Source organism: Monosiga brevicollis, genomic scaffold (genome assembly GCF_000002865.3).
Source record: "Monosiga brevicollis MX1 MONBRscaffold_33 genomic scaffold, whole genome shotgun sequence".
Lineage (NCBI taxonomy): Eukaryota > Choanoflagellata > Craspedida > Salpingoecidae > Monosiga > Monosiga brevicollis.
Genome location: NW_001865070.1, coordinates 383985 through 402023, shown reverse-complemented (window position 1 = coordinate 402023; position 18039 = coordinate 383985). Strand labels below are relative to the sequence as shown.

The 18039-nt window shown below is 53.9% G+C and overlaps 1 protein-coding gene across 1 annotated transcript; it reads left to right on the top strand.

Annotated features, from left to right (window-relative positions):
* Positions 1-308: 308 nt before the first annotated feature.
* Positions 309-17749, top strand: MONBRDRAFT_34306 (uncharacterized protein; the record flags this gene model as incomplete). The annotated part of the gene is made up of 61 exons (XM_001749795.1): positions 309-535; positions 642-741; positions 923-982; positions 1081-1326; positions 1426-1566; positions 1649-1757; positions 1889-2165; positions 2251-2329; positions 2435-2623; positions 2745-2838; positions 2913-2994; positions 3096-3265; positions 3381-3469; positions 3574-3819; positions 4003-4112; positions 4218-4340; positions 4453-4713; positions 4816-4903; positions 5035-5133; positions 5245-5388; positions 5513-5664; positions 5782-5839; positions 5976-6134; positions 6262-6541; positions 6661-6723; positions 6846-7060; positions 7182-7530; positions 7615-7768; positions 7837-7979; positions 8154-8413; positions 8626-8734; positions 8816-8988; positions 9154-9278; positions 9402-9723; positions 9860-9929; positions 10049-10116; positions 10447-10531; positions 10748-11373; positions 12162-12253; positions 12343-12427; positions 12525-12576; positions 12738-12841; positions 12932-13099; positions 13191-13271; positions 13394-13462; positions 13619-13708; positions 13846-13933; positions 14143-14247; positions 14355-14425; positions 14525-14585; positions 14691-14758; positions 15435-15557; positions 15774-15858; positions 15995-16125; positions 16222-16321; positions 16479-16590; positions 16731-16833; positions 16939-17010; positions 17121-17188; positions 17308-17383; positions 17467-17749. The coding sequence occupies 61 exons, from the start codon at positions 309-311 to the stop codon at positions 17569-17571; spliced, it is 8454 nt and encodes a 2817-aa protein (XP_001749847.1). The 3' UTR covers positions 17572-17749.
* Between the last annotated feature and the right edge of the window lie 290 nt (positions 17750-18039).

Genomic DNA, 18039 nt, shown 5'->3' with positions numbered 1-18039 from the left:
CGATCCACCACCCCACTTTCCACCACGTCTGTCATCGCGTCCTTAAGCTCAACCACCGTCATTGATTGTACACGATTCACTGCTTGGCCTGAGTTTTGTTGATGTTTTGATTTTTCAAGGCCATTGGGATCACTGGTCGGTACATGGCTCATCCCGCACTCCCCCCGCCTTCCCCTGATCCCGGCCCGCATCCCGTCGTCTCTTGATGTTTCTTAGCCAGCATCTGCTCCTTGGACGAGAGTCGCCCGTAGTTTACCACAGTCAAGTGGCTTGGACGGAGCCCACACACCACCAACTGACCGCCTGCCATGCCACCCGGCTCGGCTCTGAGGCCGTCTTGGCTGCTTACGGCCTCGTGTCTCCTCCTCACGGCTCACCTGGGCGTCGCTGACATTGTGACTGAACAAGTCGCCACTTACATTGATTTGGATGGTTCAAACGACGCCGTGCGCATGCCCGATCTTACCCTCACCACAGACCTGACACTCGAGCTTGTCGTTCAATTTCGCGACAAATCGGCTGATAGCTACAATCGGTACGACTCCCTCGCCGTGGGTGCCAGCCTCGTTGTCTCATCTACCCCTTCCACCAACTTTGCCCTCTACGCTCTGACCAAGTGACCATGCTTCTCTTCAATATAGCGTCATGGAGATTCGTAACGAGGACGGCGAGTACCTGGGCATCCTGCGCGATCAAGTGCGCAACGGGCGTCCATACTTTGAAATTGCCTACAAGAATTCGGTTGGTACCCATTGCTTCTCGCACGCAAAACTAGGCTGTTCGAATCGAAGTATGATTGTGGACTCGTGACTCACATCCCATCGCCTCACGACAGCAAGGCACAATCTCAAAGTCTGTCCTGGGGGCCAGCACAACCGAAGTGGATGTCGGCCGGTGGTACCATATTGTCGTGACGACGCAGCTCGACGGGACCACGACCATGTACTACAACGGCACGCGCGTTGGAAACATCGTTCTCTCGGTGCGTGCAGTCGCTTGTTTTTGCCCCTCATCTACTGCACTACGCTCCTCGCCGTCTAAATAACCCTGCCTCAAACGGGATGAAATCAACGCTCGCAGTCTGGCTACTCGCCTGGGACTTTCACAGACAACTTTCTTGGTGGTGCTATTTCCAGCAACAACATGCACAATGGATTAATCGCCCTATTTCGCATTTACACCACGGCTCTGTCGGCGAGCCAAGCCCAGACGTTGTACAGCAGTGGCACCCTCCATGGCGTGTCCCCATTTCTTTCCTACACTTTTGATGACCAGTGTGGCACCACCGTCGATGACATCATCGGCCCAAACGATGGCAGCTTTGTGGTCAGTCGCGTACCCACTAACACGTGTCAACCCCAACTATTCAGAGCAGCACGCCCTCCTCACCCAAGAATGGGGCACCGTGCGTTTTTTATTTCACAGGGTTTTCCGCTGTGGAAGACCACAAAGCCTCGGGCTCTCGATGACATTCGGCGCACTGGTGTCAGCTTTATCGAGCCATACGACCAGATTCAACTCCCTGCTCTCACCTATGACGCCAGCAATGGCAACACCTTTGAAGCGGTATGCCTCGTCTCAGCTCCCACCGCCACGAAAACTCTTCCAAGTCTTCTCCCGCCATCTCAACACTAAGCCTGCCCGGCAGGTTTTTCGATTTACCGATGAGCTGTCCAACTATGATCGCCTGCTGTACTTTCGACTATCGGAATCTGAAGACACCGGCGTCAGTATTCTAAAATCGAATGCCGATTACGGTACGCACACCTGGCCCCTGTCGTGGAACCAACTTCAAGCGTGCTAATACTCGCAAACGTCCATCCTTCCTCCAAGAAAAAAATGCTTGCTCAATTTTGTAAAACTTGTTTCCCGCATCACAAAACAATAGGCTACGCGCTCAAATTTGAGCACAAATACGTGGCTGACACGGGCGATCGCATTGCTCCAGGCGCCCTCTCCACGCGCGTGGCGTCTGAACTTGGCATCTGGCAGCACCTGCTTGTTCGCACCTTCCCATCGGGCCTTGTAGAGATGTTCATCAACGGCAGCCTCGTGGCTAGCACAACCCTACCCAAACCCATCCCTACTTACACCTTTCAAACCCCAGCCATTGGGAGTGCCTGGGGTGGTACTGCCGTGCACAACGGTGATATTGCTCGTGTCAGGTCTGTGGCTGTCATAACCCCACCTGCTCTGCAAGTACAACAAAAAGCGAGCATGCACCCGTCCTGACCAGCGTTGCGCCGATAGCATCTTCAATCAACCACTGAGTGACAGCGAGATGCGCCAAGTCTTTGAGCTTGAACGCACGCCTGACGTGTTTGACAAGGTATGGTACCACCATAGAACCAAGAATATGCACTCATCGGAGAAGCAATGCCCTTGGTACTAACGCACCACACCTCACCTCAACGCCGGTTACGTTGCCGCCCAGCTTCTCTATCGTTGGGACATGCGTGAAGCCGTTGGGACCACGACAGCTGACTTTCGGGGTGGCATGGTGGGACAGTTCTTTGGCAAACCGCGCTGGTTCAGTGACAAGATTGCCTCACGCCTTGAAGCCGTTTCTGACAGCTATTTGGGCTTTGATGGCAACGATCGCGTCAAGCTGGAGCCCATTACAGTGAGTGCTTCCGAGCAACAGATCCAAAGTCAGCGCGATGACTGCTCGCAGCCATACTCGCATCTAGACCCATTGGTGCTGTGCTTTACCCTTTCTCATGAGTATTGATTGTGGCAAACAGCTTGGTGACACCTTTGCCATTGAGATGGTGTATCGCTTTCGAAGCTTGGTCGCCACGGGCTACAATCGTCTCCTTGAACTCAAAGTGTCGCCAGGTCAGCTTATCCCGTGTCCCTTTCAGCTTAAATGGCATACGCCAGTCACTCAAGCAGTGGATGGGGTATGGTAGGTGCGGATGATCACATAGCAATCCTGCGTCGAGGCTCTGAAGACTATCGCCTCTATTTCGAGGCCAAGCGTACCAAAGCAGAGTAAGCGCTTTTTGTTTGGGTTTTTCGCGTTCCACCTCACTCACTGAATCACCCCCGCACAACCCTGTTTTCTGCTTAACTCACACGCTCTCGTTTTGTAGCGGCACGTTTGCCTATCCCACGATTGAGAACCGTGCCCCACAGCAGGATACCAACTGGCACCACCTCCTGGTGATCAAGAATAAGAATGAAGGACGCTTGATTATTGATGGAAGCCTCGTCTCCGTCAACTCAGACATGCCTCATGCCAACAATGTTTATCAGAGCGTCTGTAAGTCACGGTGCCCAACACGCCCGTCTATTGCGTGCTCGACGAACACAAACTCCGATACCCTCATGACTACTCTCATGAAATTGGACCCGTGTCTCGTGAATGGAACGGCTAGGCCTCGGCTCAAAGGCTGATGGTACCTCAGCGTTCAAAGGGGATATTGCTCTTGCGCGCATCTACAACCGCGCACTCTCTGATGCCGAGGTGTGTGAAGCGAACGCGTTGTTCGCTTTGTGCGCGAGTGCCCTACGGAGTTAGATCTGCTGGAATTGCCTATTCACAAACGCGTGCCCCTTTGAATGCGGCAGATTCAAGGGTTATATCGCACAAGCGCGTATCGCTCTCAAAAAGTTCTGTACGCTGGATTCTCTCTGGCTTCACCGTCGGCTTTCAGGGCTGCCGTCAACAGTTATGAGATGGATGAAGCCTTTCAAACTTTTCCTCCCCGATCTGTTATGGACAGCATCTCAAGCAAGACGTATTCGTTTCTTGGTGCTCCGTCATATGCGCTCACGGATCACGGCTGTCCCCGATCACAGCTCATCAAAGTCACGGTACGTATGATCAACCTACTTTCAGCGCCGCTGCATGTGACATCAGGATTGAGCTCGAAACCAGGGGCCGGCGAGACACTTGCCGTGCACCGCTGTGCAGGCGTGGCTGGACCCATTGACCGCCGAGCTGCAGCCGCCTGTCCATCCTGACACCATAGTTTTTTGATGCTGCTCAAAACGTAGATTGAAGCTGGCAGTGGAACCTATGATGCTACTGAAACGGCCGTGTGGATGGCCATCATGGATGAAGACGGCCGCAATGACTATATCAATGCCTTTTCCGAAGGGTTTTTGTGCGTGCTGCCAGGGTTATCTCCCCCCGCTTTGCTAGTGGCTTGTTCGGGATCACCTCTCTCACTGACTCCCTACTCAATGTTACACCAATGTGCCGTTCACAGATCGAGTGAAGTGTTGGTGGCCCATGCATGCCTGCAACCGGGAAAAACTTTCCAAGGATTGACTCTGCGAGCGACGAGCGACGATGGCTTTATGCCAGGCCTTGTGATTGCTGAACACGACGTGTACGTGCAAGCTGGTCGTTCCGCACTCTGAGCGAAAGCACAGTCGAAGCTGGCCATACGTGTGCTTTGACTGCTTGTGTGTTTTTTGCAAAACTCGATTATGTCTTTGTAGGGCGTATGTGTGGAAGACAACTTGGAGCTCAGCTTTAGAAACGGATGGTACCGCAGAACGCTCTCTGCACATTAGTGAGAGCGTTGTGTCTCAAGCCGAGCACTGCACGAATGCTCAAATTGCCGTGGACGTGACGACCGTCACCATGACTGGCACCTACGCCGACACGAGGAACGAAGTCACGATGGTTGTCACGGGCACCCAAGGCGCCTCAGATGTCATGAGCTTGGGTCAGGGCTTCTCTCTTGGCGAGAGTCGCAAGTCAGTCGAGTGTGGGCTTGTGTTACACCGTGCTGGCCTCTGCAAAAATCTGGCCCCATGATACTGTGGCTTAAATTTTGTGTTGCCTCAAACTATTGCTAGGCTCACACGCTGCGTACCAAAAAGCATCGGCACCATTGTCAGCTTTACACTGACTCTCAACAAATCGGACGATGGCTGGCTACTAGGAGTAGGTGACAGTATCTTTTACGGCACCACAAAGTCAGAAGGAGAAACTGTTCACAAGTGAATGGCCGCAAGTATTGGGCACCTCTAGACACCCCAATTTGTCATGCTCACGCGGCGGTGATGTTCCCATAGACCTTTGAAGCTGACTACGATGACGGTTCAGGCACAGATATGCCCGTCACTTGGAATTATTACTCTTGGCTCAAACAATCAACGACCACTGACTCCCAGGTTTGCTCAAACCCTATCAAACCTTGACATTTGTTCTTACCGTCCGTCGAGCGTGACTCTGCTTGCCGGCTAGAATCACCAATGTTGGTCGCAACGCCGCCATGGCTGTAGGTGACATTCTCCCTTTCCGACCACACCAATATCAATACGGATAACTGTCCCGCCAGTCGCTTTGTCATCATCTCAGCTATCTCCCGCGACTCTACAGCCGGTGGTGTTTTTGCCACCCTCACCGGTACCTTGGGCTCTGCTGCTGTACGTGGGTTGGCCTTGGCACCAAATTCTGCCTATATACTCTAGCATGCGGGAAACAGTCTTGCAAGCCAGGTGATGTCATCAGTCTGATTGCATTTGATTCTCCTCCCGTTCTTCTCAATAGACCATTCGATTGGCACATGCTTTTGGAACCTCCAATGACAATGTGCTTTTTGCGCGATGCTTGGATCGACCAATTGGAAACTTTGTTTCCATGACCCTGAGCACATCCCCGGACAACCAAGACGGCTGGGGCTACGGCGGTGCCTCGCTCACGTACGACCCTTTCCCCTCGGCCTTTGTGGCATCATGCTAGGCACGGCAACGAGCGAGACGAGCTTGCTGTACTCATTTGACCGCCGGTGCTCGTGACGTGTCTTTCAAATCGGGTAGCTTCCAAGGCTCGCTGTTTCAATGGCCCTCGCGCTCTGTGACTCTGTCTCCATCAAATGTACGGTCGTGACGATAGCGAAATATGCCTCACTCATTCATCGCAGGCGTTTTGCGACAAGGATCGCCTATAACCTTTTTTTTTGTTTTTTTTCTTTCCCTTGTCTGCCTCGCGCTTTAACGCAAATAATACCCAGCCGAAGCTGGTTTTACAGGCCTCGGAAACGGTCACCAACCCAGCCAATATCAATGACTTGACAACGACATCCTGTGAGCCCAACCCTTGTGATGGCGGCACAGTTTGCACGCAGCCCTCCCGAACCTGGCATCGCGTATACCAATCTGACTTTAGCATGGTACGTGCAGGCCGAATCCTGGTGCTTTTGAGTTATTGCGCTGCATCTCATCACACACCAATGGGGCTTGACGATGCAAATGATTGGTTGACATGTGAAAAAAAAACCCCCTTGGCTTGTTGCGCAGAACAACGATGGATGGCTGGCCGACAACGTTCAAACGCAGGATGCTGTGCTCTCCCCCGTCACTTGCGGCTCCCTTGGCCCGGTCTTGGGCATCACGCAAATGGCTGCGACCTCGGTCCTGTCGCGCACTACCACTCAACTTCCTCCACACAATTTGCTCCGTGTTGTACTCACCATCATCAAGGCTGACTCCTTTGATAATGAAGCCATTTTTCTTGAGGTCGATGGTGTTCGGGTGCATTCTGAAACGTATTCGGGTGATCAAGGCACCGCTGAATGTGGTGCGTCTATCATAACCCACTCGAGCAACCCCAACCCGTTTGGAGCATTCGTCTAAAAAAAACATGCCACAGCCGCTCCCCGCTCCCACGCTTACGTGGCGCGTGTTCTGCACCAACAGGAGCCGATGAGACTTACAGCCGTGAGCTGCAAATTCCCATTGACATCACGTTGCCCCACACCGGTATGTCTGATCACAGCCACCCAACCTTGGACCGACCGGATCAGAACCTAGTCCTCGACGGATCAACCTCACAAAGCACACCCACCTCTCCTTGTGCGTGCCCTTGCTCCATCAATACCTAGATGCTCAGGTGACATTGGTGGTGTCGAGCACCCTCGACTCCAGTGCCGAGGATGAAAGCTTTGGTGTGCAAGCAGCCGCGTTGTGGGTAGCCAACGACACGTTGACTCCGTTTGTGAAGCAAACGTTTGAAGACAACAACTTTGCTGGTTGGTCGGCCATCAACACATACCATGGCAACGCCTTGAGCGTAACTGCGTGTGGTGATTACGGCCAAGTGAGTGGCATCAGGCCGGCGCTCGCCAGCCTTCATGATTTTGACTTGATACAAGAGCACAGTACGAAGCATGCAGTGGGCGGCTTCTTTTGTTTCACGCCCTGTTGGCATGCCCAAACAGATTCTGGGTGGCTATGAACAACTCGGACTGGATGCCATGCTCACCCGTTGCCTCAGTAACATGCCAGCACATTCGGAACTGCTGCTTGAGATTGACGTGCTTGCCATCGACTCATTCGACAAGGAGAATATCGTTATTCTGCTTGATGGCGAGGAGATTTGGGATTCGGGTGCCATCAACCGCGAAACTCACCCACTGGGTAGTTTTCAGTGTGGGCGTGGCTCAGTCAGCAACCCAGATCAATACTGGTGGCGTGACGTCGAAATTCCCGTGCGCTTGCTCGTGCCACACTCAAAGAGCAACGCTCAAATTGTTGTCAAAAGCACCATCGATGGTGAAGCAAACGATGGTGCGTAGCTATACTGATACGTTGACGGACACTGGCTTGGTTCAGCTGGTGCAGAAACATAACTCCGCGTATGTGCTCTGGTAGAATCCTTTGCAATCAAAGCGTTCCAAGTGGCCACGCTGGCCACAGACTTCTTCTGTGGTGGCCAGGTCTACACGCCACCCTCACCCGACATCGCACTTCCCAAGACTCCACTCGCTAGCTACGGCGATGGATGCAGCATGTATCCGGACTATAGGTCAGCCCTATCGTACAGAGTTGGTGCTTCACTGTGACCATGGCGCGTCGTGGAATTCTAACGATTAGGCACAATGCACGCGTGGCTTGTAGCTCGGATATGCGCTGCAGCGACTGCAGCCTCAATTATGCTTGGCAACAAGTAGACTTCCAGGATTTCACTGATATGCAAGTGCACGGATGGACCTCCACCTTCAATCCAGGCTGCAATGGTGCGCCACTTCCGTGCTACCTTCTCTGTTACCTCAATTCCAAGTTCTCCATCACACCTGGCGAAGATGTGTGGGCTTGAAGGATGGCGTTGTGTTTGCCCCCCCCCCCCCCCTTTTTTTTCTTCTTTTTTTTGCCTTGACTCGTGTCCTCATTCGTTCTTGCACGATGCCCAGGTCTGACTGTATCATCATGTGGCATCTACGGGGCTGTCTTGGGAGGGGCCAATCAACTCATGCGGGGTGCGACCATCTCGAAAACTTGGACAAACCTGCCTACACATTCCAAGGTCTTGATTGAGCTTGAGGTGCTGACGATTGATTCCTGGGACAACGAGCATATCATGGCCTCCATCGATGGCAAGCCAGTCTATACCAGCGTACCCATCAATCGCGGCAGTGCCTTCCCAGGCCAACAAGCTTGTGGCTGGAATTTGGTGAGGCAGCAACTTCGAGCTGTGCTTGGCGGCGCTTGTTTGCGGTTATTTATCGTTTGCTCGTTTTGTGTGCGCGAAGCGAAAAAGCGCATTGTCTTTCTCGCCTGAAAGCACTGCTAAAGGTAGTGTCCGCCTCAACCCTGAAGCTGTCAACTCATGAGTCGTGGCACGTTGCTATCCGCCCTCTTGCCTCGTTGGGCCTTGTCTCCTAGGGTGCCGCGTACACACGCGAGTCACCAATCGTACTGCGCTTTGAAGTATATCACACAGCCTCTAGCATGACATTACTGCTTACCTCTGATCTGTCTCACTTTGGCATCGGTATGTGCCCCGCGGCCATCAGTTGAACTGGAATCCACGAGCCAAACTGTGACTCATTCTTCATGGGTACTGTGGACATAGATGAAAGTTGGGGTTTGTCCCAGTACCGCATCTCTACGGCCAATACGCCCATCGCCTTTGACGCTACCGTGGTGGCCCAATCCTCCGCAACTGAATTTGCCCGTTTGTGGGAATCAACCGGCAGCAAGACGCTTGGCAGCTGTGATGCGACCTCTGTCTTGCAGCCATCCTCGGTGAGCAAGCATTGCTTGATGAGTGGATTGCCCGCGAATATACCCGTGGGATCGTGCAATCGCCGACCAACGTCCAACGCAGCTCATGTTGCTCGTTCATTTCTACCTTTCCTTCCTGCCCTTTCTGCCCCTCCCCCCCCCTTGTGGATTGGGAATTCCACACAGGTCTCGGACCAAATCTTTGTGACCATGACCAATCTGGTTCCGCACGACTTGCTGGAGCTTACCCTCACGATAAGCGGGGCTGATGCTACCGTTTTAACGGTAACACTAGACGACCTTGTCTTCATGTACAATCTCGCTGACCTTCCAAAAGCCGGGGAATGTGGGACAGACACCTCAAGGTCATTGCGCACGTTGCAAATGCGCTTTCCGCACCGTGGGCACTTGCTCCGCCTGCGCCTCTCGGGCAGCGCAGTATTTGGTGTGCGCGATGTGGTGCTCAAGGCCAATGCATCTCCACTCGAGTGCGCCTGCGCAGCTGGCACCTTCTTGTCGCGCGATGGAGCGTGCTCTGTCTGCGACACCACCTGTGCTGAATGTAGCGACGCTGGACCAAGTGCCTGCTCCGCGTGTCACCCCGGCGAGTACTTGCAGGCTGGAGGTTGCCTGGCATGCAGCGAATGCAGCGGCAACACATTCCTGCAGCAAGAATGTACCGCCGATCAGGATGCCATTTGCGAGGACTGTCCGGTGGCCTGCGCTCTGTGCACGGGCACCACAGCGTTGGACTGTGTTCATTGTGCAACGGGGTATGAGCGGGACATGGACACGGGCGCGTGCGTGCCTCAATGTAGCGCAGGCCAGTATCTGAACGGTGGCTCGTGCCAGTCCTGCACCTCGCCAAACTGTGCTGTCTGCAACGCAACAGCGTGTCAAGAGTGCGCCGATGGTTTTGTTCTGCTTAACGGAGACTGCCGGGCCAGCTGCCCAAGCGGCATGTACGTAGACACCGTTGCGGGCCACTGCCGTGCATGTGCAGCAGGATGTGGCTCGTGCACGGGGCCCACTCGTGGCGAATGCCAAGCCTGCGCTGTCGATCACTACCTGCAATGGGCAGGCTCGGCAGAGGGGCGCATCTGCGTGACTGGGTGCCTGGATGGATACTACGCCGATAATAGCACGATGGTCTGCCGTCGTTGTGAAGCAAGCTGCAGCACGGGCCAATTTGCCAGACAAACAAGCTGTATCAACCCTAGCCTGGACTGCCAAGCATGTCATAGCAGCTGCAGCACGTGTTCCGGCCCGGCCGCCACGGACTGTACAGCATGCCCAACCAATCACTACCTGACCGCCACGGGCGAATGCCAAGCTTGTGCAGTGCAGTGTGGCCCTGGACAGTACCTCGCAGGCACTTGCACTAGTACTACAACGCCAACGTGCCAGGCGTGCAGCGACGGGTGCAGTGATTGCACGGGTCCCAACCCATCCGATTGCCGCGCGTGTGCTGCTGGGCAGGTGCGCTTTGTGACCGACTGGGAGGAGGGCACATTCCACTGTCTCGAGCAGTGCCCAGCGCACTTTTATAGCAACCAGGGCACTTGTGCATTGTGTAGCTTTGGCTGTGGGTCTCGCGAATATGTCAATGCTTCATGCACGGCTACCACTGACACGCAGTGCCATTCGTGTGACGAGAGTTGCGCTTCCTGCTTCTCACACGACCAGTGCTCGAGTTGCCCGGCCGGGCACACGTTGGACATGAGTACGGGCCGCTGCCGTCTATGCCGCGCCACGTGTGGAACCGGTTATTATCTGGCAGGGCGCTGTAGTTCGCACGCCGAGCCGGAGTGCCTCATGTGTGACTCAAGCTGCCAAGCTTGCGCCAATGCAACACAGTGTCTGTCTTGTCATTCTGGCTATGAAGTCAGTACCGGTGGGCTGTGCACGCCCATAACACCCAAGCCGGACGGCAACGCCGCCTCTTCTGGTTCTGCTTCGGGCAGCTCGTCCAACAGCGGTGCCTCTCAAGGCGCGATGATTGCAGCCATCTGTGTGGCTGTGCTGGCGCTGCTGTTTGCCGCCTTTGTCTATGTGCGCAGTTCACGTCAGAATCATGGTGTAGACAAGAGCTTCGTGCCGACTGGAATGGACTTTAAGCGGGATGCCATTGCCAATCCCCTCTACAGCGACGGCCCACGGGAGGGCATGAACCCCAGATACGATAACCAAGAGTCCATGTTTCACAATGATGCTAATGAAGATCCAGCCTACTCGGAGTTGCCAGGCATGACTGCTCCAGCGTTTGAAGAGCGAGGCTACCTCGACGTAACTGGCGGGGCTGGAGATGCTGGAGGATATGGAGATGACGATGCATTTGATGGTTCTGATGGCGATGAACCAAGCTATCTTCACGTTGCCGGCAATGAGCAGGACGAGGATGACGAGGTAAGCCATTTTGGCAGTGTCAATGGCCCGCTGCTGTCCGTGCGCGCACAACAGACAGCTCATGGGCGTTTGATGGTTTAACTCACGTTTGATTTGCACGGCAGCACATGGGATTTTGATCGCAGCCAGCAAGGCAGATGCTCCAGTTGCGATTCTCCCTTTTGCCAGTGTGTTTTAGTGTGGCGTGTCAAGTACTGGCTGATTAGCCATGTCGACCTGTTTAAACTCTCGTTTTGTGCCAAGCATTATTCCATTGCAAGGGCATGATTGTGCGTGCTCTGATGTCCAAACTTTCTTGATTTTCCTGACGGCCGCGGCCCCTCTGATGTGTCGTGCTCTGGTCATGGCAAGCTGTCTTGTACATAAGTTGCAGAGGGGTCGAACATGGCTGATTCACTTCGACGTATGGGCAACGCTGGATGTAAATTGAATTTCGCACAAAATCTCCCTTGTCTCTATTTGACAACACAACACAACACAACACAACACAACACAACACAACAACATTTTTTTGGTGTTTTGCAAGCAAGCAGGCAAGGCGGGTGTTTGATTTTGTTCCAAAACTGACGCCCCCTTTCAACGCTGCCGCGCTTGGTCGTGGGCGGGAAACTGGGCCATCTTGATCATCGCGGCCATGCAGAGGCCAGTACAGGTACACTGCTCGAGCGCTCGGCCACTGGGTTTTTTTTTGTTTTCGTATTTTGTTTTTGAATGAGGCATCGCCAATGTTACTTGATTGCACTAATCTATAAAATGGATGGGCGGTGCATCTTGGTGCACGCGATCAGCCCGGTACCCAGTTTGACGAGTTCTTCAACGACCTCGAACTCGCGGAAGAACGTGAGCGCAATGACATTGAGCTCCTGCTTGAAGCCGAACGGTACGCAAAGCCACATGCCGTGTCATTTGCGCCGCTTGACCAAAATTAGCGTTTTGGCAGTTTTGCTAGATTGATCTTTGTGCAACTAGACGCGGCTTGCTGGATGAAAATTGCGACAAACTGCTGTCCGAGGCGAGGCGACGAGGCTTGGCTCCGCCTGCACCTGGCTCCGGGGTGAGTACGGTCGTTGCCACGCTATCGCGTGGGAACAGCTTCCCACAACCTGGCTCCTCTAGTCTCCGTCTCAGAGAGCCGACTGGCATTGACATAGGAGCCTCTCGAGCGCTACGAAGTGCAATACAATGGCTCGGTGTCTCTATTTGGTATGCCTGTGTCGCACCAATGCCTCTGACAAGAGGCATGGCTGCATGTCGAGTTGCATGCACGAACTCATAAGCGCGAAGAAGATCTGGGGGGGCAGAAGTACAGGCCCATGCGCCGATCGGACTCTCCTTGACTCTCTCCCACCTGCTCCCGCCCACAGACATTCCGATGCATCGCCTTCCAAGCCTTGATGAGGTGCAAGGTGGGGTACGCCGGATCACCCACAATCCGCGCATGAACTGTGAAAGCATTCTGCTCTTGCTGGTACGGTGCGATCGTCTCGAGGCCTGGCCGGGCTGTCACTTGCGTGTCAAAGGCCCGTCTCACAATTCCAATGGGAGGGAATGAAATTAGGTGTATCCAGACGTACTGCGCGTGTATGATGTGCTGGATGAACCAGAGCTGGAAGCTTCAGCGCGCCGTCGCACGTTGGCGCGCATGGCCTCAATGACCCTGCGTAAATTTACAGGGGGCCGACGAGAACGCCGCTCAGTGGACCGTGACAACTTTAATCTGGACCAGGTGGGTTGCTTTGACCGCCCCAATTGGTGCACGCTCGTCAATTCATGTCTGAGACCTGAGCTCAGATGTGTCGCTCTTCCTTCATTAATAGGCAACGCTGGTCGTGGAACACATGCGCGAGTCAATCCGCACCTTTGTGGCTTACAACCGCACAGTGGCCTGTGTAACACAGGTCTGTACTCGCTGAGCGTATGCCTGGCAGTGCACATATCTGGCGGTTGTGCGCATCCGCGTTGCATCTGGCAACAAATGTACGCTGTCTCTCAACGGGGGGTGCGGTTGATGCGTTTACAGGATCGAGACGACATCACTGGCAAGGACAAATACATGGTTCATGCCTACCGCTTCCAAGATCGACGCAAGGTGAGCTTCTAAAAGTTGGCGAGGCTTCTGATGGCGGCATGTGCATGCTTGCCGAAGAATCAACCAACCCACCGCAACCGCTCCGCTGCCAACCCGATGCCATATGATCGATGGTCTGGCGGCGGTCTGTCTTATTCCTCTGCGGTGCTTTGACAGGCGGCAGAAATTGCCAACCATCTGCGCCAGAGTCATGAGGGTCTCATTGAGCGCCGTGAGCTGCGCGAGGCCTCGCGTATGCCTGTCGTGGTTCGTGTTTGTCTGCGCATGGCAATACCACCGTGGGATGCTTGTGACCAGGGACGATCGGTGAAGTTTGACGGCAAAGAAGTAAGGCCGGCTCCCGACTCAACCTCATTGTCTTGTGATCGGCTGTCCGTTGGCAGCGCGCCACGCTTGATCGGCTGCCCAATACGGCCGGCGATTTTGGCATTGGCTTGGTTGGTGCCAAGGTCAAGTCCGAGGCCACAGACGGTCAGTCTGGCTGCTTGAAGTTGAGAGTTGTGCGGGAAGGCAAGGGAACAAGGCTGCCAATCCAAACTGCTCCGTCCTTTTTTTTTTTTTTTTTTTTTTTTTTTTTTTTTTTTCCACGTTCGTCCTGAACGCTGGCTTGACTTGCCCCGCCCGTGAAGGTGTATACATTGCTTCCATTGCACCCGACAGTCCGGCAGCTCGACATCCAGACTTGGCTGTGGGCTTGCAGGTGATCAAAATCAACGCGCAGAGCGTCGAGGACTATACCATGGCTGAATGCCGGGATCTGCTGCGGGCCAGCGGTGACTGCGTTGGTAGGACGCGCGTACTGTGGTGCACAAACCGTGCTGTCCAAGATTCGCTGGCATGGGCAAGTCGGGCCTGACTCGTTGGTTTTGTGCGGTTGCTCTTGACGCCCTAGTGCTTGATCTTCAAGAAAATCCACACGGCTTCTCCTTGTATCAGTACCGCGCTGGTTCTTTACGGCCGCAGGTATGTCGAGTGTACTGTTGGGCCCTTGATCGCGTTGATCGTGCGTCCTGATCAACGCGCTTTGCGCGCTTTTCTTTTTTTACTTTGCTTTGCGTCTAGGTTCGGTTTGGCACAGATTCCAATGGTGACTCACAATCCTCTTTGGAAGACCTTATGAACGGTTGGTCAGGCGGAGCAGCGGGTGTGCTTCAAGTCGAAGATATTCTTACGACTCGTCATCTTATGCTTCGCATCACATTTGATTTTATCTTGGGATTGCTGGCAGACATGAAAACGTTTAGCTCAGATGCCAACTTTACCAACCCTGTCACAATCGTGGACGGCCGCGCGGTGGTCAACGACTAACAAGCAAGCGCAACCAAGGGCGCCTTGGGCTCCCCTGCTATTTCTCTACGGAAACGCGTGACGACAGCAACTCATGTTTATCAATCCACAGTCACAAGAATGCCTGTTCCCGCGCGCTCGCTCACTCACACACACGCACACACACTGAAGAGAACGCGGGCGGAAGCGCGCATGAGGATGGACAGACAAGCCAACCCATAGACCGGTCCATAGCAAGCAGCAAAATTGCGCACAGAGAGAGAGAGAGAGAGCAACGGACGAGCACGAACCAAAGCGGTGTGCGTTCTCAAGAAGCATGCAAGGCAAGGTCATGCAATGGAAAAAGTTTCAACAAACAAACAAACAAAAGAAAAAGTGAAGGAAAAGAAAACGCATGCATCAAAGAGTGTGTGTGTCATACTAGATCTATGAGAGACAGAAGCCTCTGCGAGAATGTGCAAGTCTGCGATTGCAAGGTGCAAGCAGAGATGGCACAAGGCTGTGATGCAAAAGCAGAGACAGAGAGAAGGATTGAGACAAACCAACTGTATTATTTCTCACGTTGAGACCGACAGACGGCAGCGACGAGCGAGTGTGACAGCCCTGAGGCACCGAAGCCCGTGACACGCTTGACGCACGGTCATCAACCACATCGATCATGGCAACTGCTGCGCGACCCGTGCAGGTCATGGACCCAACCAAAGCGGCACCTCCACCCACTGCCACGCTCTCCCTCCAGCAGTTGATCACCAGCTTTGCCCGCAACGCTGTCTTCACTCCCATCAACAACGTTCGCACGCTGATTCAGGTAAGCCTCCCCCTTCCCCGGCCCGAGCTTCGTGCTTGCTTGGCCTTTCACAAGCCAGTTCGTGCGCTTGGTACATCATTTGAGTTGAGGGCCGCCATGGCCAATCCTCCACTTGGCTCTCACGGTCAAGCGTGATGTCCTCCCATCTGACTTGCCTCCGCGTTCTCGCCTTCTTTGCCGCCTGGCCCTATCCGTCGCTCCGGTGGCCCTGGATAGATTGGCTACGAAACGCGCCCAGAGATCAAGTCCCACAGCATCTGGGGCACTCCCGGCTTCCGCCGTGCCAGCCTTTACCAATACTGTACGTCGAATCACGTGCCTGGCCCGCAATCGGGACGGGACGGGACCGATGTTGGCCACGCACCTATTCTTTTCCCGCACTCCTTGCTTGTTGCGTTCGTACCTAATCCCGCACCGTCCTGTTTCGGGCAATCTAGGCAAGGACTTGTATGCAGCTCATGGATACTATGGCCTCTTTTGCGGATGGTTTCCTCGCGCCTTTAGCGGCGTCATCTTCGATATCGTGAACAAGAACGTGGCCGATCGTCTGTGGATCACCCAACAGCAGGTTTGCTTCTGCCAATTCTTGCCGGAGCCCACCTGTATGCTGGCTCGGGCTAGACTTACTTGGTCACTGCCTGCTCATACCATTCATGCCTGTTAGTCCAACGGTGACAAGAACACGCTGCGCTATTGTGTTACCCACATTGGCATTGACATTGTTGCGGGCTCCATCGCCGCTCTCGTGACTCAACCTCTTCGCGGTACGAAAGCGACTACCACCCAGTCGTGCCGAGATACGATTGGAGCAACACCTTTCATGGGTGTTTGAACTGTCGTTCCGTTCCTTTTCTGCATCCGGTTTGGGCGCCCCTCATGCTCATGAGATCCCGTCAAAATCCACAAACTTCAATTGGCTAGTGATTGCCACTCGCACGGTGGCTCAAATGGTGGCGGGCGAGGACCTTTACGGCAATATTTTCCAATCAATCGCTTACATTATCAATCACGAGGGCTGGCAAGGCCTCTGGAGGTAAGACCATCGTTCCGCCGCGTTTGCGCCCCGCGTGACGAAGCCTTGATGGCGCTGTGATGGCGCCTGGGCTTCCTTCATTCCCATGGGGAACTTCCCCCATCCCTGTACTCACTGACCCTTCTCCTGGCCTTTGGCAGCGGTATCTCCGCCAAGCTGACCCTCGAGGTGGTGCGCGCGACTGCCGTTGGACTGATCTTGTATGCCATCCGCAAGACGGGTATCGTTCGCAATCTGCTCACGGTGCGTCACGCGGTATCTTACACCATGTTGGCCCAGGGCAAGTTGACATGTTTCGCGCAGAGTTTGAATGCTTATGACCAATTGTTTGCGCCATTTATGCAATAGGACAATGTCTCACAAATGGCCAACATCAACGTGTCCACGCTGACGGACGTCTATGAGAATACCGCCGCCGTGGTTGGTACAGTTTCTTAAGCACTAGCACTCGTTGTTGCCAGGGCGCCTACTGACCAGCGCCCATGTCCACTTGCTCATCACGCCGCTTTTTCCTGCTCTGGGGATTCCAGTCCATTGGCAGCTACATTTTCCACCCCTTTGATGTCATCGCTACCATGCTCATGCTCCAAAACTCTGGGTATGTGATGCGCTTCAACACGACCCGACTTTTTATTGCGCCAGTCTCAGCTCATCCTGGGTTTTGTTTTGTTTTTTTTGTTTTTTGTCGGTTTTTTTCTTGTTCTCCTTAAACCATAGTTTGACTCTGGCACGCTCTCCTTTCTTGCCCCTGGACGCCACCATTCATGGTTGCTGGACCTTCTTGCGCACGATGGTATGCGTGTTTGATGGCGCCCAAGGCCCCAGCTTCCATAGCTTTGCTCATTGAACATCTGTTGTAACTGGATACAATTGCAGGATGGCAATGGTGGTCGCGGCTTGCGCCGTGGTGCTAGCAACTTGAGCCGCTTTTACAAGACACCTTGCCCGGCCTTCACCCTGACTACGGCCTTGGCCATGTAAGTACTGGTCTCTTCAGAGAACAAAGTTCAGCAATCAGATCTGACGATCTAGCGCGGTCATCTTGCTCTTTGGTTGAACGAGCCTGCCGACAAGTGACCATCTGGGCGAAGCCAGAAGTGGTACATGCAAGTCCTGGCCCATCCTTTAACCCGATGGCCCAATCTATCAAATATCTGTATCGATTATGACATTGACTTTGTGCACGTCGAAGGGAGACAAGGCAAAACGGCCTCGCAAGAAGACAGGACTGTCACAAATGAACAACGGAACAAAAAAGAAAGAGGCGGGGGGAAGAGGGGGGTCTGCGAGAAAGAAATGGGGAGAGCCTACTTTTGGCTTTCTCAAGGGAGCGTGCTGCAGTGCATCCAACAACAACAACAACAACAACAACACCCCCCTCCTCCCCCCCCAAAAAAAAGGAATTAGAAGAAGAAGAAAAGAGACACAAGAAGACAGTGCAAAACGGTC